The sequence below is a fragment of the Calonectris borealis genome, chromosome 2, assembly GCF_964195595.1.
Source record: "Calonectris borealis chromosome 2, bCalBor7.hap1.2, whole genome shotgun sequence".
In the NCBI taxonomy this organism is placed as follows: domain Eukaryota; kingdom Metazoa; phylum Chordata; class Aves; order Procellariiformes; family Procellariidae; genus Calonectris; species Calonectris borealis.
The window spans coordinates 316,034-336,518 of record NC_134313.1 but is presented as its reverse complement, the minus strand read 5'-3'; the positions used below and the strand labels follow the sequence as shown (position 1 = coordinate 336,518).

Here is a 20,485-nt window from a genome sequence, read left to right as displayed (position 1 = left end):
CTTTCTGGGCTGCAAGCGCACATTGCCGGGTCATGTTGAGCTTCGCATCAATCAACACCCCCAAGTCCTTCTCCCCAGGGCTGCTCTCAATCCATTCTCCACCCAGCCTGTATTTGTGCTTGGGATTGCCCCAACCCAAGGTGCAGGACCTTGCACTTAGCCTTGTTGAACTTCATGAGGTTTGCATGGGCCCACCTCTCAAGCCTGTCAAGGTCCCTCTGGATGGCATCCCTTCCCTCCAGTGTGTCGACTGCACCACACAATTTGGTGTTGTTGGCAAACTTGCTGAGGGTCGACTCAATCCCACTGTCCATGTCGCTGACGAAGGTATTAAATAGCGCTGGTCCCAATACCGACCCCTGAGGAATGCCACTCATCACTGGTCTCCACTTGGACATCGAGCTGTTGACCGCAACTCTTTGAGTGCGACCATCCAGCCAACTTGTTATCCACCGGTCCATCCATCAAATCCATGTCTCTCCAATTTAGAGACAAGGATGTCGTGCGGTACAGTGTCAAATGCTTTGCACAAGTCCAGGTAGATGATGTCAGTTGCTCTTCCCTTATCCACCAACACTGTAACCCCATTGTAGAAGGCCACCAAATTTGTCAGGCAGAATTTGCCCTTAGTGAAGGCATGTTGGCTGTCACCAATCACCTCTTTATTTTCCATGTGCCTTAGCATAGTTTCCAGGAGGATCTGCTCCACGATCTTGCCGGGCACAGAGGTGAGACTGATTGGCCTGGAGTTCCCCAGGTCTTCCCTTTTTTCCCCCTGTTTAAAAATGGGGGTTGTTTCCCCTTTTCCAGTCAGCGGGAACTTCACCGGACTGCTATGACTTCTCAAATGTGATGGATAGTGGCTTAGCAGCTTCATCTGCCAATTCCCTCAGGACCTGCGGATGCATCTCATCAGGTCCCACGGACTTGTGCGCTTTCAGGTTCCTTAGATGGTCTCGAACCTGATCTTCTCCTACAGTGGGCGGCTCTTCATTCTCCCGGTCCCTGCCTTTGCCTTCTGCGACTTGGGCGGTGAGGCTTGAGCACGTGCCGGTGAAGACCACAGCAAAAAAGTCATTGAGTACCTCAGCCTTCTCCGTATCCCAGGTAACCAGGTCTCCTGTTTCCTTCCGGAGAGGGCCCACATTTTCCCTAGTCGTCTTTTTATTACCAACGGACCTATAGAAGCTGTTCTTGTTGCCCTTCACATCCCTGGCCAGATTTAATTCCATCAGGGCTTTAGCTTTCCTAACCTGATTCCTGGCTGCTCGGACAATTTGTCTGTGTTCCTCCCAGGCTACCTGTCCTTGCTTCCACCCTCTGTAGGCTTCCTTTTTGTGTTTGAGTTTGTCCAGGAGCTCCTTGTTCATCCATGCAGGCCTCCTGGTGTTTTTGCCTGGCTTCCTCTTTGTTGGGGTGCATCGCTCCTGAGCTTGGAGGAGGTGATCCTTGAATATTAACCAGCTTTCTTGGGCCCCTCTTCCCTCCAGGGCTTTATCCCGTGCCACTCTACCAAGCAGATCCCTGCAGAGGCCAAAGTCTGCTCTCCTGAAGTCCAGGGTAGTGAGCTTGCTGTGCGCCCTCCTCGCTGCCCTAGGGATCTTGAACTCCACCGTTTCATGGTCACTGCAGCCAAGGCTGCCCTTGAGCTTCATCAGCCCCTCCTTGGTGGTGAGAACAAGGTCCAGCATAGCACCTCTCCTCATTGGCTCCTCTGTCACATGGAGAAGGAAGTTATCATTGACGCATGCCAGGAACCTCCCGGATTGCTTCTGCCCTGCCGTGTGGTCCCTCCAACAGATATCGGGCTGATTGAAGTCCCCCATGAGGACCAGGGCTTGTGAAGATGAGGCTGCTCCTATCTGTTGATAGAGGGCCTCATCCGCTCAGTCTTCCTGGTCGGGTGGCCTGTAGCAGACCCCCACTATAATGTCACCTGTCCCTGCCCTCCCTTTAATCCTGACCCATAAGCTCTTGGTCAGCTCCTCATCCATCCCCAGGCAGAGTGCCATGCACTCCAGCTGGTCCTCGACATAGAGGGCAACACCCCCTCCTCGTCTCCCCTGCCTGTCCTTCCTAAAGAGCCTGTATCCTTTCGTTCCAACACTCCAGTCACAGGAGCCCCTCCACGTCTGCGTGCGCACGTCTCTAACTCCTCTCGTTTATTCCCCATGCTACGTGTGTTTGCATAGAGGCACTTAAGTTGGGCCCCCCATGAAGCTGACTTACTGGCTGGAGTTCCTTTGTGCTGCTCTTCAGGTGCTCTCCTGCTGACCTGTGATCCTCCTCCAGGCTCTGGGCATCTATTGCTGGTACTGGCATCAAACTGGTAGGAGTGGGATGGGTTGAGGTTCCCCTCCCCCGGCAACTTTAGCTTAAAGCCCTCTTCACCAGTTTGACAAGCCTATGACCGAAGATGCTCTTCCCCTTCTCTGACAGATGGACCCCATCAGCCCCTAGTAGACCAGGTTTCTCAAAGCGAGTCCCATGCTCTTAAGTAGCCAAACCCCTGTCTGTGGCGCCTGTCCTGTAACCATTTGTTGATTCACCAGATTCGACTGGCCCTTTCAAACCCCTTCCCTTTGACCAGGAGGATTGATGAAAAAACTGCCTGCGCTCCAGAGTCCCTTATCGTTGCTCCCAGGGCTCTGTAATCCTTCTTGATACTCCTCAGACTGCTCCTGGCTGTATCACTGGTACCCACGTGAGACAACAGCAGCAGATAATAGTCAGTGGACTGTACGAGGCTTGATAGTCTCTTGGTGACATTCCTGATACGAGCCCCCAGAAAGCAGCACACCTCTCTAGAGAGTGCGTCAGGTCGGCAAATGGGTGCCTCTGTACCTCTCAGAACAGAGTTGCCTACACTATCACCCATCGCCTTTTCTTAGTTGCGCTGGTTGTTACACGGGGGCAGATCGGGCTGCCTTACTCAGCTGCAGCGTCTCTCCTGGTGTGACAGGTCTTTCCTCTTCAGCCTGCAGAGCGGTGAAGTGGTTCTGCAAAGACACCTCAGGCTTCGGGGGAAGTCTCTTCCTCCTGCTGGTCCTTGCCGTTGCAACCATCCATTCTTCTGCATTATTGCCCCGCCTTCCTTCTGTGTGTGCCGGCAGGGGAGTTTTTGGCTGTTTGGCCGTGCGCTGTGGGTCCGCTGCAGACTGTGCTTGGAACCAGTTATCTAACTCCTTCTCAGCCTTCCTGATGTTATGCAGCCTTCTCACCGCCTCCTGCAGCTCAGCCGCCTGCTGCAGGAGGTCCTCCATCTGGGCACCCTTTTGCAGGCAGGTCTGCCGCCTGTCCCTGCCCCAGGAGAAAGATGTAGGCACTTCCTGCAGTCTGAGCTCTGCACTGCAGCCTCTCCCTTCAGCGACTCCGTCTGGGCAGAGGCATCGGCCACTGCTGGGGTGGATGGCGCAGACCACCCAGCCGGAGCCGTGGCCTTTGCTCTCAGACGAGTGCCCGCCATTCTGCCTTGAGGGTCAGGTAGGATGAGTGCCCTTGACCTGTGCAGATGGTCACAGAACGGTGCCCGGTTGCTGGGTTATGTGTACTTCAGGTCTCCCACTCGACCAGTAGAATGCCCCTCCTTCAGAGAGGCGCCTCCCTGCGCAAACTGCCACGCAAACTGCTGCGCCACGCCCTGGCTGACGCGCCACGCCCTGTTTGCCCATCCTGGTTGCAGCGCTCCTGGTTGCCCGTGCTCCCTGGGGCTGCCTTTTGTGTGAGTGCGGGGCGGCCGCCGTTACTCCTGGCCTCGCGCATGCCTCGTCAGCCCCTCGCATGAGAACTGCTGGCTCCTGGCCCGTCTCTGCGCTCCCCTGGGATTTCCCCGGCTCAGGAAACTTCCCTGTACACCGAGATCCCCCACTCTGCTGTGGAACGCACCTGCACCGGAGCTGATCGCCTTTGTGAGGGACCTGTGATTATTCTTGGGGCTAGAAGCAAGAGTCATGCGGGCCCCAGGAACTTGAAATTTAGTTTCAGAGCTGGTGTGGCTGTAGTGGGTGGCTGTATCAGCAGGAGCAAGGAGGTAGCGATGGCCTGTAGATGAGCACAAGAAATTGGCAGCAGCAGTCCTATGACTGAAGGAAGTGTGCAAGTACTGTGACAGATACGGGAGGTGAGGAACAAGATGCATATTTTGAATACGCTGACGTTATTCAGCAGCGTTGGCTACAAAAGAATTCAGAATAGCTGATGTAAACTCTGTCTCTGTTGGTACATCTGTCACTTCCAGCATGTTTTGACAAGAGGCAGTAGATATCAGGAGCGAAGAAAATGAAAAGGATTAGTTAGACGAAAGATTGTGTTAGAATACAAGCCATGAGATGGAAGGGAGTAGCTTTTTTATTTCACTTGCTCCCAGACTAGGTGGTATCTCAGTGTTTAAATGAGATAGTGTAAGAGACAGCCTCCCAGGAACAAGAATTCCAGCTTGACTGAGTATTGCATGCTTTTATTCCATATGGGCTTTTGTAGTATGACTGGAAGATGTTTATTTTAAACTTCAGGGCTGTTAAACATCTTAAATAGAGCATTCATTCTTGCCAGCTTCACACAATGAGTTAAAACACTTTTTTTTCAAATAGGATCTTTCATAAACTGTGTGTTCTTTATGCGAGTTTAGTTCTCATCTTGTTGGAAATAAGGTGAATCTGACCATCCAGTATCATGTGTTAATTCAACAGCATTTTTGCCACTATGTGTTTTACCTTGCTGTGCTTGAAGAATTGACACGTGGTCTTAGTCTTAATAGTCCTTAAAATGAAGACCCAATTCAAATGTCCCCAGAAGCACCTTTTGCATGATCCTTGGCTTCTTTCTTTTTGAGTTCAACACAAGTACCTCCATCTGTTTTAAATCTCCTTTCCATGCTGGAAAGAAAATTGGCTGCTCTATGATGTGACCAGGAAATTGGCCTAAAGAAAGTCCAGTGCTTCTGCAGTTTTATCACAACACTGCAACATTTACTTTGTTCTGGGACAATTTAAATCATGAACGCTGGCTAGAAAAGCTTGAGAATTAAGGTCAAAGTAACCTCAATTAAGAAGAACCCAGTTCTGGAATTTGGTAGACTTAGATTTTGCTTTCAGCTAACTTTCTGAAAGTAGGTTTGCAGTTCAGGCTCTGCTGTTGTACTGGAAACAGTTAAATAGGAAAAATAATTAAAATAGGAAGCAGAGGGCTTTTGTTTGTCAAAAGGAGCGCATCTTGTAAAGAGACTGAGTTGGGTCTTAGTATCATAATTCAGAGTTCCACAATGTTTGATGCATTTCAAGTGTAGCATATGCTTATCAGGTGTCATAAATCTACGTTACATTGAGTCCATCAGTAAACATTTATTGAATGCATCTTATGGGAAAGCCATGCAGTTTGATTAGAATACAAGATGGGAATCATCACTACTTTACCTGGCCTGTTCTTTTTCTAGTCCTCCTGCCACTGAGAAAAAGTGTCCCTATTTCTCGTTTGAATTTTAGGTAGAATTAGACTTTATTCTGAAGTAGTTTGGCAACTATAATTTTAATTGGTGCCAAACGCTATTGATTACAGTAACAGGTCTGTACTACTGTGTTTTGTTGCCCAGTTGTGGCACACTGCATTGCTGTCCTGCATTAGCTTTACTGGCTATATCTGTTCTTCCACCTGCATGTTTTTTCTCGACACTTGCTTTTGAATCCCACACTGTTGCCATAGGCGGTGCCCCTCAGCTTGCGATACAGGCAGATTTCCCATATGGCAAGCTCTCTTCCTCCTGATGTCAGAGCTGTAACACTTTTTTTCCTCTCTGCACGTAGTCTGCATATGTGCCCAGTGTCGTGGTTTAACCCCAGCCAGCAACTAAACCCCACATAGCCGCTCGCTCACCCCCCCGCCTCCAGTGGGATGGGAGAGAGAATCGGGAGGGCACAAGTAGGAAAACTCGTGGGTTGAGATAAAACCAGTTTAATAATTGAAATAAAACAAAGTAGAACAGTAATAATAACAATGATAACAACAACAAGAGCAGAATACACAAAGCAGGCAATGCACAATGCAACTACTCGCCGACCGCTGCCTGACCCTCCCTCCCCATTTTTTATACTGAGCATGACGTCACATGGCATAGAATACCCCATTGGCCAGCCCAAAACACAGCACACCCCCCAAGCTACTGGGAAGAAAGTTAACTCTGTCCCAGCCGGAACCAGGACACCCAGTCAGTCTGCATGAGCAGTGTATGTGCATGTAAGATGAAGGTGTGCAATGCCCAATACCACCCGTCCCCCTCCCAGGTATTCCTTAAAATCTGGACAACCTCAGGTGCATCTGATGCACTGTTCAGTGGTTTGGTTTACTTAAGGATAGGAGGAAGAGAAACAAGTTGCTGAGCTATTTCATGATAGTGGCTCCCCATTGGACCTACAGCTACCTCTCACGAAAAATCTGCGGGATGTGCTGCTTTCCTGTTGGTGTCTCGTGCCCTCAGCGTCCAAGTAATCATCAACCACGTATGTAATTGTGGCAGGTGCCAGGCCATACAGAGGTAGGGCCAAGAACCAAGTGGAACTCTCAGCACCCTTCTCTTTTTCCCAGCACGGTCCTTAAGTGGCACTGAAACTATGATCATGATGATAAAGTTTACCTTTTGGGGACACATACAAATTCAGTAATTCCAAGGGGTCTTTTTCTTTGTTTCATTTCATGGGATATTTTTTTGTTTTTAATTTATAGCCACTCACTCACCACTGCCCAATTGTCAGTGGGAGTATGTGGGTTAATTCACAGAGCAAAGGAAGTACCTTTCCGTGTCCCTGTGAGGGATGTAGTTAGGGAAAGGACTGCCATATGCTATTCCTAGCGCAAACTTTATCTTCCCAACAAGTAAGTATTTTATCTGCTTCTCATCAGTAACTGTGGGAGTCAGTTAAAGTGTACATCTAGGACAAATGTAGCAGACATTTAATTTAGTTGCTGAGGGAATCTGTAAGACAAGATAGAGCGTGTCTGGGAGAGGATTTGACTGGGGGAGAGCTAAGCTTCAGCTTTTTTTCCTTCTCCTAACATTACTGAAATTACTTCACCTTTGCATTGTTAGATTGCTCTTGCTGCTGCCTTTGGTATAAGGAACATGCAGTCTGCAGGCAGCGCAAGTAATTTATTGAAACATCTGCAAGATTGTTTTCTGTAGTAAGTCCACCATATTGAGAGCGATCAGAATTACTGCAGGGCAATCCTGCACAGATATTTCCAGTAGTTAACATTTTACAGATTAACAAATTTGCAGTTTACTAATTGCATGTGAATTTGGAGGGGTTTTTTTAAGAACATCAACAATGCACATGTGCATTGTTCAGCAAGAAAACAATTAGCAGCAGCAAGCAGCTACAATAAAGATGTTAATAACAATAGGCCATCCTCAAATACTTTTAACTGTGAAAGTTAAACTAACCATTCTTAATTTTGACTGCAAAGTCATGTGTTACCGGAAGTAGTTGTGTATCTGCATTTGAGATCTAAAATTCAACTAAGGTATTTATGGGATAAATTTTCTTAGCCTGGAATAGGTAATTAACTTCCCCATGAAGCTTATGAGGACCAGTACAAGTTATTTCAAGACTGCATATATTTGTTCTTTTGACCTGAAGTAGTCCTTAAACCTCATCTAATTAAAACCTCTTGCATGATTGAAATAGTTCATCGTTTCTGCATTACTGCCACAAGCAAGATATGCTTGTAACGTGCAGTGGACTCTTTATATGTGCTGCTTGTGGCGACTGAGTGGGCAACAATGCAAAATTCTTATGAAAGTAAGTTAATATAATTCCAATGAAATTTCTCAATAACTTGATTGGTACCTTTTAGTGTTAGAAATGGAATCACCTGTTATAACTGATTAAATCGTTAATGTCTTGCTAAAGAAACTTATATTTTTAAACCAATTAAATAGTCTGAGACATTTGGTGCCACTGCTTTGATATCAGTACGGTGAAAGTGCTGTATGTAACAGCTTGAGGCACTGGTCCTTGATACACTTCCATTGTAAATGCTCCTTTAGTGCATGGTAGCCTCCTCACCCCCTGTGATGGTACTTCAGAATGATGATGTGCAGTGCTTTTCGTTTTGGTATCTATCTGATTTCTTGGTCTTGTGAATTTTTTTGCATGACTTCTGTATTTTTCCTTAGACTTTTTCTAGACTCTTGACATTCTTTAAAATATGTATATATACACACCAAAAATGGTTACAGTATGTCTCTATTTGTCTTGCCAGTTCCATTTTTAAGGATAAAAACACTACAGTGTTATTTCTGTGCATTCAGTAGTATTATTAGCCCTTTTTGCCATCGCATAATACACTCGTGCGGTTGCTTGCCTGTCTTTCTTTTTGCATTCCTAAAATCCCAAGTGAGTTAGATAATTTGTCCTTTCTCGCAGGAGGGCTGCATGTTCTCTGTTGGTGACTTCAGTGACAGTAAGTTTTATCAACCAAAATTAAGTTCACTTAGATGTTTTGTGCAGTTCTGGAGCACTGATGTAACCGCAGGATTCTCTTTTAACTGATTTGGGAAAAGAGATCTGTCTACTGAATGTGTTTGTATTTTAATGAGGCTAAGATGAAATTACTGTGAATACTCCTTATCAGGGTGGTTAATTTTTAAACAGAGCTGAGAATTAATTAGGAGGGGAAATTGTGTATGGGTGTAGTGCCTGCCGGCTCAGCTTGGCGCTAGAGACGGCTGGAGCTTTCACTTGGAGGGTGAGCAGGAGAGAGGAGCAGCCTGCAGTCAGTCTGAGGAGTTTCTTGCTCTGCGTGTTCAGGCCGCCTCCTTGCCCTCACCGCCCGGGGGGGTTCTGGACCAGCTGTTTGTGAGGCTTTAACTTAGCACCCTTTACGAGGTTCTCGTCCTAAAAGGATTAATTGTGGAAATGGTTACTGGATACTTCTTAATGGGCTTTTTGCCTGCAGCATCACAGGTACTGTGGCAATCCTGAGCGTTATTTGAACAATCCAGTTCCCTCAGCCTCTCCTTACAGGGCAGGCGCTTCAACCCTCCACAGTCTTGGTGGCCCTTTGCTGGACTTGCTCCAGTTGATCAGTATTTTGTCTTAGGGGCTCCAAAAGTGATGCGGTATCTAGGTGTGGTCTAAGGAGTGCTGAGTGGAGGGGCAATGGCTACTGCCTCTATCTGTGGGCTCTGTCCTGTTGATGCAGCCCAGGGTGCTGCTGTTAGTGCACTCTGGCGGCAAGGAGGGTTAGCTCATGTTTAGCCTACTGACCACTGGGACCCCTAGTTCCTTCTCCACAGAGCTACTCCTTGGCCTGGACCATTGCGGGGGGTTAGTCTGTCCCAGGTGCAGGATGTAGCATTTGTCCTCCTTGGATTTCATTAGCTTTTTATTGGCAGAAATTTTTTATATGTACGACATAAGCTGTGTTGGGAATCTCAAGAGTTTCAATCGTGTTTCACATTGGCAAAAGTCATTTGGAGCCTGACAGTGTCAAATAACAGCAAGAGAGCTGTCTTCTGCTAAGAGCAGGTGATGGCGAGGACTTGTGGTTTACAGGAACCCAGCATGGAAATTATATGCAAGCTGCCTCGCTGCGCTTACTGTGTTGTCTGTTGCTGCATTAAATGGAGAAGGCTTAGTTAAAGGGTTCGTCGGTAACAAGGTGAGGGAAAGTGGTGATCCCTTTTGGGGGAGAGGAATATGTTTCCTTGTGTCTTACTTTCCTGTTTGTAATCGAGACAGAGGATCATGTGTGTCTTGATATATTTTAGTACTGTGTTGTGGTTTGTCAGGAACAGTAATTTTCTTCCTTTGAGAGTTGAAAATTGAGGTGCAGGTGATTTCTGAGTTCCATGACAGATAAGTGATAATGCAAAGCATTAAGGTAATGTCCAGAAGATTTTTTTTTTTTTTTTTAAATTTCTCAGTGCTGATCCAGTGGGGAGGAGTTCTGTCAAACGCGGTAAAAAGGCATCACAAGGAATTGTTTCAAGGGTACATAGGTTACTTGTGTGCATGTATTTAAGACTTCATGTTTTCAGATGTTGGGTTTGCATAGAATTTGGTGCTCTGGAAGAACTACATTATGCTCCTGGACAACATTAGTGAAATTTGTCATAGAATCTCCTTGTTCATTTAAACAGAAGAGATGTTACTGGCCAAATACGCAGGCATGTAAACGGTTTGGTCATGAGATGCTAGAAAAATGACACATTTTGAAAGGTTTTAACCCCTTCCTGTTCTCTATAGTACACATCTGGTAGGATGGTGGAAAAAACTTGCACGTGCCCCATGCTCTAGATTTTGGCAGTACATTAGTTGCACATGCTAACAATAACAAAAGAATTAACTTGCTACACTGCTTTTCCCATTTGAAAAAAAAAGTATTCTATAGGGGGTGGAAAGGAGCAGTTGCTAAAGAACTACATGAATAGTAAACTGTCATTGTGCACAGAAAGGCTTGCAAAGGTACAGAGTTTACAGCTGAATCCACAAAGATTTAGACAGTAAATAGGGGAAAAATACTTAAATGTATTTATATACATGAAGAAGGACCTTTTCTGAAAAATAACCTATTGTGCAAGTAAAAACATTGCCTTTGACCAGGTGCTCAGGTGATGCTTCCTCCAGCGTCACTACTGATGTGGGGTGTTGTAGCATGAAAATGCTCAGATGAATACAGGTTCCGAAGCACTGATGCAGGTGGTAGAGCAAGGATTAAACTGAGTATACTGGCCAGGTACTTCATCAGTCCTTTTTCCACCTCTGTTTTATTTGATCTTTGTGTTGTTTGCTTGTTATGGTTCCTAAAATAAACAAGATTCTGTGTTTTTCTTTCTCTTGTGTGTGTTTATACTTCAGAGAAATTCTCAGCCATGTAATAAATTTCCAACGAATGTGCCTGAACTCTTGGAGTTCAAACCACCTTAAAGGGCCAAGCAACGGTCAGAAGCAATGTTCATAGCAACAGGTATACAGTTTCTATTTATTTCTCTTTCAAAAGAAGCCCCTGTTCTCCTGCTTCTGTTGTCAACTTCTCTCCCATTTTTTTTGTTCCCTCCTAACTGTTATAGTGCATTTAAGTAAGGCAGTTTTCAAGGCGGCCAGCCTTAGTATAAAGCACCAACTGCTTTTCAACTGTTACTGTTACATTACTGCCTAGCAGACTCAAATTAATTGTGCTGGGCCTTTTCTTGGTGGTGGTATTACCCTAAGGTGCCAGGGAAGAGAGAAGCAATAGTCTCGGTTCTCTGTGAATGGTACTAGAGATTGGGATTATTTTACACAATCTGTTGCTTTTCATATAGACTGGAGTAACAGAGGGTTGTAGTCTTCCTTGAAGAAACTCGGTGTTAAAGGGTACATGATGATAAATTTCTGTTACAGCTGTACCATCGATCAGCAAAGGCACGTATCTTTGGTTTCTTTCCAGAGGGTTGTATGGTGGCAAAGAGCTTGGAACCAGCAGGGCCTGGGTCTGGCTGGTTGGATATTCTTCGTCACTTCTAGATCACTTCATCATCCCTAGTTTTGATTTTACCCTGCATGCTGGAGATTGGATGTTATCAACCAGTTTTCGGAAGCTGTGCCATTTAATGAGCTCGAATGTCTAAATTACATTAAATGTAGATATGTAATAGTCTTTATTTTTAAAGAATCATAACAAATTATAATAAATGGAGTAGCTCTTTTTATTGTGAATGGTTAAATTTGATAGCCCTTCCACTATGTTTTTTTTCTCCCAAGTCTCATAGCTCCTAAATTGCAATAATTCAATTTTTAAAAGCTGAGAGGAAATGGAAATAGCAATAGAAAAAGGTGTGGGCTTTTAAAATTGTCTGCAGAAAACTAAAGAAGTCTCTGGAGTTAACTGTATGATAGCATATAGGTAAGATGTAAACAAATGGGAAGGGAAGCCAGGAGAGCTGGGTAGAAAACTTTTTTTTTCCAGCCAGTTGGTTAAGAAAAAGAATGATTCTCTTTTTTTTTAATTATTTTTGGAATATTCCACAATCAAAATGAATCTTGGAGATGATGTAGCCTTCCTGTACCAAACAGATCACCATCACTATTATCGTTTTGCTAATACTTGTTTCCAGTTTGCATGTGGACTATGCAATAGTATCTTTTGATTGGTAGTGTGCACTTGAGTGTCCCAATTTGCAGCCATTAAATGGTTCCAACTACCTCTGTTCTTATTCATGTGTCAGCTTGCTTTTGTTGCACTTTTATTCTCCTTAGGTCCTTGTGTGTTACTCAGTGTAGCTATGAACTGAAGGGACCAGTGAAGTAACTGCAACTCTAGAACATTGTATGCAGATACTTGTAGAATATGTTTTTATGTTAGGGGGGTTTATTTTGCATCTGCTCTATGTTCATTGATCTTAGAAAATGCTCACAAACCCCTTATGGTGAGCTTGAGACTGAATGCATAAATCCAGAAGTCTCAATTGTTGCTATAAAATAGAGAGTAAGAATGATCTAGGACATACCTCTCTGAACATCAGCGAACTCATCCTGCAGCTTTCTTTACTTTCAAGGTAGGTGAGCTCCTGCTCCTCCTGCTCCTCACCCTTAATAGTCTGACTAAAGAACAAAGGAAGCATTGTAGCCTGGTAGGAGGCAGCATGCAGGTTGCAGCCGCCAGTAGGCTGAGACAAGTGGGCTAATCTGGGAGAAACTTTGCAGTTGGTAAAGGAAGTGCTCAAAAAACTCTTGTTTTCTACTATTAACTTAGGTTTTTCCCATGATAATTTTTATACTGAAACCAGTAGTGTTCACAGACAGAAGTCTGTTCAGCCTAATCTGTGTCTACTATTGACCAGATTAGGGTATTTGTCCATTCTGGTATTTTAAGTGGTTGACGGTGAACACTGAGTTGACAGAAGAAATTAGTTCTGCTTTTGATGGATGTTGATGACAGAACTTACCGTGAACAACAAGGGCAGGTCCAGGTCCTGCTGCTTTAAGCTGAGAAGGCAGTGAGGTTGCGAAGTGGATGGTTCCAACGATGGGACCATCGTGCTGTAGTCACACTCTCACTTCTTCCTCTGTTGCATTGATTTGGTAGGAAAATAGAGTTCCCCCATGGTGCAGTGTGTGAATCAGTCAGACCAGTGCTGCTCTGCATCCTCACAAGAAATGGACAAGATTCTGTTGGGAAGATGAATTCAGTTTACCTCATGAAAAGTTGTTTCTAGTCCAGTAGTCACTGCCACTTAGGTAAATTAATTGCCAGAGGATCTCAAGATAAAGAATGACTCGGCAATGTGGTGGCAAATGTTGCATTTAACATGTTAGAACATACAAAGTAATTGTGTATGGTGGGGAAAATAAACTGATTATGTGTGCACTGTGACAGGTTGTAAAATAGCTTTTTTTTTACTGCATGCACAAATTAGAGTTTATCTGTTTGAAAGGAATGGGACCCTACTTTATACCCAGTGAGTAAAAAAAAAAAATTTGGTTAATGAGCTGACTGAGCAGGATTCAGCATTAATCCCCCCTGATCAGTTGGGGGAAACGATTGGTGGCAGCCCTGCCTGGAGGGAAAAGTAGGTGCAGAGTCCCTCTGGCAGCTTGGAGGGATGTCAGCTGGGGAGGTTTATTGTGCAGAGCTCCATAATGTCACAGTCCTGCGTCCGGTGTACGGGCAACAAGAGCACATGGGCCAGTAGATACAGCCGGGGATTGTAGCCTTCATGGTAGGGACTTAATGGTGTTGGAATGGAAGGGCTGTCACATTGAAGCTTCTGTTCTTACAGCTAGAACTTGTAATTACTATAGATAAAGCAGACACTTAGGAGGCCTTGAGTTTTGGGGCTCTTGTGCTCTGCGTTCCCCTCCTTTTTAGTGGGAGGACTTGAGGATTGTTACTTTCGGCCTGGGCCTGGGCCAAGGTGCCTTCTGAGAAGCTGCTGCTTTTCTCCTCTCTGCTGCTGTTTACTTCTTGAACTTGGCAATTTCTGTTATTTCCATAGTAATTTTTAAAATCTAAATTATTACTCTAAATTGAGAATACCATGTGAATGTGCTTGAGCTTCATTTATACTCAGGTGGTAGCTGTCATTTACTGTGGAAAGAATTCATGTGGTTAAAGTATCTTAACTGTTTTGCGCTTTCCCCCCCGTCACAAACAGAACATTCTACATATCAATATATAGAAAAAATATGAAAATACTGTAAGTGAAAAATTGGACTGTCAGGGAACTTGCGATTCTGGAGGAAATGAGTGACTGGTCTGTTGTCTACTGGCTATTACCGCAGTAGACACAGTGCAGGAACTGGGCTGGTGTTCTCTTGAGGAGTCAGATGTACAGTATGTGGCTCTCCTCGTGGAAATGTGTGTGTACTTTTACCTGAATCATTCTGCTATCACTAAGTGTATCTGACAGTTCTGTTATGTCTTGTTGAGAGTTGTTGCAGCAGCTCATCTCTTTTATCAGTGTGTGTTCCCCTTTGCCTTGTGGTAGGATAAAGAGGATGCAGTGAAACACGCAATTTGTGTGCAACCTTGATGTAGGATCTTTTGCTTCTGAAAGACATGTTTTTCTCTCTGAGGCTTCAGATATAGCCAAAAAATAGCTTTTTGCTGTTCTGCATTTTGGTATTACATTCGTAAGACCTTGATGTACCTGTAAGATTTTTTTTTTTCCTGGAGGAGATCATCAGTGGTCTTTCAGAGACATTTGTGCCCACAGGAAATGTCTAAGTCATTAGCCAGTACCGCAAGTGCCATGAGCAAGCGATTGTTCTGAATGAATGGCAACCAAATTAGAGGGAATACTCGCTTTCCTTCTGCTAAAATGCCAATTACTTTGATATTATATCTTTTCCAAGTGACAGCTTTGTTCCTGTGCCGGCAGAGCTGGTTTTGTTTTGCCATCTGAATGGGTCTGTTCCTTTTTTCTGTACTGTGCTTGTTACAGAGTGCTTACTTTTCTCTCTCTCTCTTTTTTTTTACTGGAGAACTGAGACATCTGTCATAGGCTTTTAGTGATGAACCCTATTTTGACTGGAAATAATGTGATGGCACTTTTGGGGATGCCAAAGAATAATACCCTGAGGATACAAGTTAGTGGATGCTTACGAGAAAGACATAAGCTGCTGAATCACTTTAACCAAAACCAGGTTGATAGGTATACCTTGGAGAAACCTACTGTTACTTAACATGGTAGGAATAATTGACCAGTTGTTTCACAGGAATGGACTTTACACTTCAGTGTAAAACGTGAGCATGAGGTAGAGAAGTCAGTAGAATACCTAAAACACAAAGAGGGCTAACATTTGTTAGCTACAAGTCGGTTCAGTGGCCCAGAAGCTTATTTCTAGACCTATTCCGATGTTGGGTTTGGGAATCTGCTTGGGCAAGTAGTGTGCATCTTATACTAAGTATGAGAATAGTTCTTCTATGTTACTCAGCACCTGGAACAGTATGTGAGATTTGGAAAAGTTTTAAAATCTCTGAAAAGAGAACTTGAGAAACCAAGGGTGACAAACCAGTATAGGAAGAGATGGAAGGAGAAAATAGATGGGTACATTTGACTGTTGAGAGGTAGGATGGAGATGATGTGAGTGAAGACTGGGGATTACTTAATTTTCTTTTAGCTGAAAATCTGGTGGTTAGGGAACTCTTTAAGTATCCAACATGTTCATCACTTTGTATAATTGATGGGATAACTCTCCCATAAGGAGTGGCTAGCATATTAACAGGTTTTCATTAATTACTACTAGGTTTGGGAAGACTTTTTAGCCAACTATGACATTCTGACATTAAGTGTTTTGGGTTTCTGGGAATGAAGAAATTGGTCACTTTCATGAGAACAGTTTTTTCATGAGTATTTTTTATTTTCTCAGGGTACAGAGTCCATTAAGATGGAAAATGGACAAAGCACGGCAGCTAAGCTGGGGCTTCCTCCCCTCACACCAGAACAGCAGGAAGCTCTCCAGAAAGTGAGTAAACTTGATGTGAATTTGCTTCTTAGCACTCTTGTTTGTTTGGGTTTTTTTGGTTTGTTGTTTTTTTCAAATGAGCATCTGTTACTGATGTTATAAAAGGGAACTCACCTACCAAGAATATGTTTGGGGGTAATGGCCTTGCTGTGTGTGGATTCTGGCTTTCAAATTTGTGCCCAAGAACTATTTGTTTCGGTTTAGAGTTTATAGATGCTTTTGGGGAGCATGATACGGAATTTTCTGTTGGGGTGCGGAGAGTGTTTTTAATTAAAAAAAAAAAATCAGAATAATAAGTAAATAACATCTTAAGATCACACTGTAATTCTAAGACAATATGCAACTGCCACAAAGTTACTGCGAGGAGCAGCCTGTACTCCACAAGGAATAGGTTTCTGATAAGCTCCAGCTGGTCTTTTATTCTGTCCACACAAGAACACATCACGAAATATCTCAGTTTTTCCCTTACGCTCTTTCCCATGTTGCTGTAAAGAGACCCAGTAGCAAGTATTTTCAACCCATTTGAGCCAACCTGTTTTAATGTAGATAAAATTTCAGTCCAGCTCTGATTTCTGGTTGTTGGTCCTGTTTTATGCAGCCGGTGGGGAGGTTATTCTGACTTCTTCCCCACTTTCCTGATGGGAGTGAGTGAGGCCTGGCTTACTGAGAGGAGAGCAGAGTTGGGAAAAGAGGGGAAAGAAAACAAAACCAGGGGATGTGGGAACTGTGGGCTAGGTGTCTTCTGTATTCTGGTGAGGCAAGTATAGTATTGTTCTACGTAGGCTTCGCGTGAATGTTCCCGTAATGTTGAAGTTGCTTGTGTGTGTGTTGTTTGGCTCACAGTGTGAAACGGCCTCGTTTCCTCTGGCTTCTCCGTAGCTGACAGATGTAAATCCCCTTGTCCGTTTCCAGGTTTCCGAAGCACACGTCTCAAATCCACGGTTTAGAGCCTACCGTTCCCTGGCACCTCCCAAACACGTACAGCCATGGAAAGCAGGTGCCTGAGGGGTTGGCTGAATGTGTTTGTACCGTCCCCTGGGAATAGGCACATATGTGGGTATTAGGTTTCCCTTGACAAAGAGCCTCCACGTCAACACCACTGGGTGTAAAGCTCAGGCTTTGTCAAATTTGTAGAAGACTGAAAGAAAAAGACAAATCAGGCTTGTGTCTGCAGGCTAGGAACCAGAGAAGGAGAGCTGGAGTATTTTAGTGAACAAAAGCAGTGGGTTCTCCAAACTAGAATAGGCCAGATGTGGTAAGAAAAGAGAGGGGAAGTGCCCAGTCAAGACACTGGACATGGGGATTTGGAGCCCCCTTCCCTTTTGTAGAACCTCTTTGTCCAGATGTTCTCTGAGTGGAAAGGACTTGAAGGAGGCTTTCTGTCCTGCCCTCATCCCAGCAGGTAAGGTGCTATGGTGGGATCTAAGGGGCAGAGGGCGGAAGAGGGGAAATGCTAAGTGTGTAGTGCATGCTGCTTTCCTAACATTGCGTCTGCTGCAGATCCAATCCTCTGCTCAAGCATTATGCTGTATTTCAGGGCTCACGACTCCGAGATGCAGACCAAGATGTTAGTAAGCTGTTGGCCGCTGGCTAATGTACAGTGCGTTAGTGCTTAGGGCTGGAGCGCCGGAAAGTTCCATTGGCAGCCCATTGTGTGGTTCTGGGGAACTGTGGTGTAAAATCAAACATCGTTCCCCGCTCTGTGGTATTGTCCCGTGACTACAGAGTCTGTATTTCTTTCTAGGCAAAGAAGTATGCGATGGAGCAGAGTATCAAGAGTGTGCTGGTGAAGCAAACCATCGCCCACCAGCAACAGCAGCTCACCAACCTTCAGGTGAGAGACCCTCTGAGATGCTCCTTCTGTGTCTTACTCTCCCCAACAAGGTGGAGTTCTTTTTGCACTTAGAACCAGAGCACAGCCCTGAGGCCTGCCCAGAGCCAGGTACATGCACTGGTGTTTCCACAGTGAAATGGAAGTATACTGTCTTCAGCCCACTAAAAAAACCCCGTTTACTGACCTGCACAAATTGCCCCCAAATTTCACTCATTCAAAGAGTAAATTTTTAAGAGTTTCTCTCCTGTTGGCTGGCAAATGCTTCTTGAAATGCCAGAAGCCAAAGGATTTGCTGTGGATTTCACTTTCAACTTAGATTTAAGGTGGTGTCTAGGGTTACTGGGAACAGTGTCCTTTCACCATCTCTTCTGCTTGAGGGGAGGGTACCTGTCTCTCCTGTGTTATTGACAGTGCTACCCCATGTCCCTCCCCTTCACCCAGGTGCTCTCTCAATTTCAGAGAAGTTGCGTTGGCTATTCCTGCAAATGCTGGAATGCCTATGTAGTGGGAGAGCCCTTAACTGATATTTAAATCTCCCTTCCTTCAGAGGTTTCTTGAACACATCTCACTGCCTTACTTCCCACTCAAAGTTAGGAAACCCAGAATAATGGCTTTGGGATGTTGGATTTTTTTTAATGAAGAATCACTGTGGGTGGGCTTGCCACATTAGGCAGCTCTGGCCTTTCAGGGCTGTGCATGTTTCTGAGTGTCTGACCTAGTTGAGGGGCTCCTTTTTAAATGCTGGGGGTGAATCAACGACAGTGGTTGCAGAGGTTACTATTGCCTTGAGTCCCCCCTGGGAGAAGACCCTGCTTCCTGAGGCAGTGGCAGCAGCACAACTCCACCCTGACCTGGTGGGACTGGAATCTGCAGGGTCCCAGCGCCGGACAGTCCTTGGGACCAGGCAGTGAGGGGCAAGGAAGGAGAGGCCTCTCTCGCAGGTTCCCTGTGCCGCCGCTCTGCTTGAGTTTTTACAAACAGCCGTAGTATGCTCAGCTCCAACAGACTGAACTCTGTCTTTACTGTCTTTCAGATGGCAGCAGTGACAATGGGCTTTGGAGATCCTCTCTCACCTTTACAATCGGTCAATAGACATATTCACTTCTTCTTGGGCACTTTGTCTTAGTCAGGGCCTAGAGTGGGGAAGTATGTAGTGGTAATACAATGCTCTTAATTCAACCCAGCACAACCCTCCCACATACCCACCTGTTATGGACAAGCACAACAAGCAGAGGCAAAGTGTAAACTCCCCAGAGGAAGACCCTAGGCTGGGTGCAGTCTGCTGTGACACTGGCAGTCGGGGTCCTGGAGTCAGTTGGCAAAGAAAGCTTTAGATTTCGAACAGTTCTGAACACACCTGTGAAATTGTGGGAGCTGCATTTCTAGGGATGCTACAGTTCTGAGGTCCTGACCTAAAACTAACTGCCAAGGTAACTCACAAATGGGCAATTTCTTACGAAGCAAACTCACAGCACTGGAGACCTGGCAGCTGAGGTGCTGGGGAGGACTGGGGCACTATAGGTTTGCAGAACATACTGTAGCCCAGGTGTAAGACTGCTCTTACTGTGCATGTTTCCAGACTAGGTGAATATGGCATGTTTCAAGTAAAGTAAAAGCAGAATGGAAGTAACAGAACTGCAGGACTATTCAGAGAACCTGTGCAGTCCTTTAGTGCTGGAATTTCTAATCAGATGCCACAAATTAATTACCTGGGATTATCCATCCCCTCCATTTTCCTAGACGTGTTGGACGATGGCCACTGCAGAAAGTGTCCTATAAGCTTCACTCTGCATGCAAACGTTCATTTGTAAATTCATTTGAAAATTTGTAAATATTTTTCCGTCGTGCTGGAATATAATACTTCTGCTTGGTGTAAAATGCAACCGGAGGCTTGTACTCCAAAATGAAAGATGCACTAAAACTAAAGTCACCTGTTTTCCCTCCTTTGACACTGCCACAGTAGGTAGTGTGTCAGCAGGGGAGCCAAAGTAAATTTTATGGGGGTGTGTAAGTTTGGAATGGAATAGAAGCATATATCTTGATGTGAACTTGGCATAGCTGGTTTCTGAACCCTCATGCCCAAGAAACTTCTACCAATTAATGTAGATGCTTACTTAATAGCATAACTCCATCAATTTGCTTAAAAAAATTTTTGGCTCATTATTCACAGCTGGGCAACAGATGAAAAGCATGTACTGATAATGTAACAGGAAATGTTTAATTTCTCATTAGCCTCGAGGGCATAGTCAGTGTTGTGAATCCTTTTTCCTAAGACATTCCTCCCTCTCTAGGGAATCAGAGACTACTGCTGATGGGACAGAACCTAGAAGCAGGAGTTTGCTCCGAATCATTCGGCTATGGTGCAGTTCAAGTGTAGTTAGGATACCCTGTCCTCAGCAAATGCTTTATCCCAAAGCCCATCAGGAATGTAGAAAATGCAAACAGACCTCTGCCCAACACTTTTTCCTGTTGACAAGATTCATCAATTCCTACATGAAGGAAGTGCAGCCTGAATTTCCTATTGCGGTATCTTAGTGCCTGAGATTAAAGCTTCCTGTCTACTTAATCCTTCAAGTATTACAGCTCAAAATTTCCATGTCACTTCAGCAAGATGAGCACAATTTCCTGGCGTTGTTGTATTAAAATTGAAGCTAGTGGTTATGTTTTTGCATCACCTCCTTTGTTTAAAGAAGTACTCCAAGATGAT

General features: G+C 44.8%; 1 protein-coding gene across 9 annotated transcripts in view; it reads left to right on the top strand.

Moving 5' to 3' along the window:
• PUF60 (poly(U) binding splicing factor 60) overlaps positions 1-20,485 on the top strand; it is a 37,068-nt gene that overhangs the window by 3,029 nt on the left and 13,554 nt on the right. The window contains exons 2-7 of one of the 9 annotated variants that reach the window (XM_075140945.1): positions 10,854-10,962; positions 15,849-15,944; positions 16,543-16,701; positions 16,857-16,941; positions 17,689-17,778; positions 18,812-18,862. In XM_075140945.1, the coding sequence (XP_074997046.1) occupies positions 15,874-15,944; positions 16,543-16,701; positions 16,857-16,941; positions 17,689-17,778; positions 18,812-18,862 (456 nt within the window). In that variant the 5' untranslated portion in view covers positions 10,854-10,962; positions 15,849-15,873. Of the gene's footprint in view, positions 1-10,651; positions 10,732-10,853; positions 10,963-15,848; positions 15,945-16,542; positions 16,702-16,856; positions 16,942-16,964; positions 17,347-17,688; positions 17,779-18,811; positions 18,863-20,485 lie in introns of those variants that run through there. The other 8 variants (XM_075140947.1, XM_075140950.1, XM_075140946.1 and 5 more) reach the window with 8 other exon arrangements.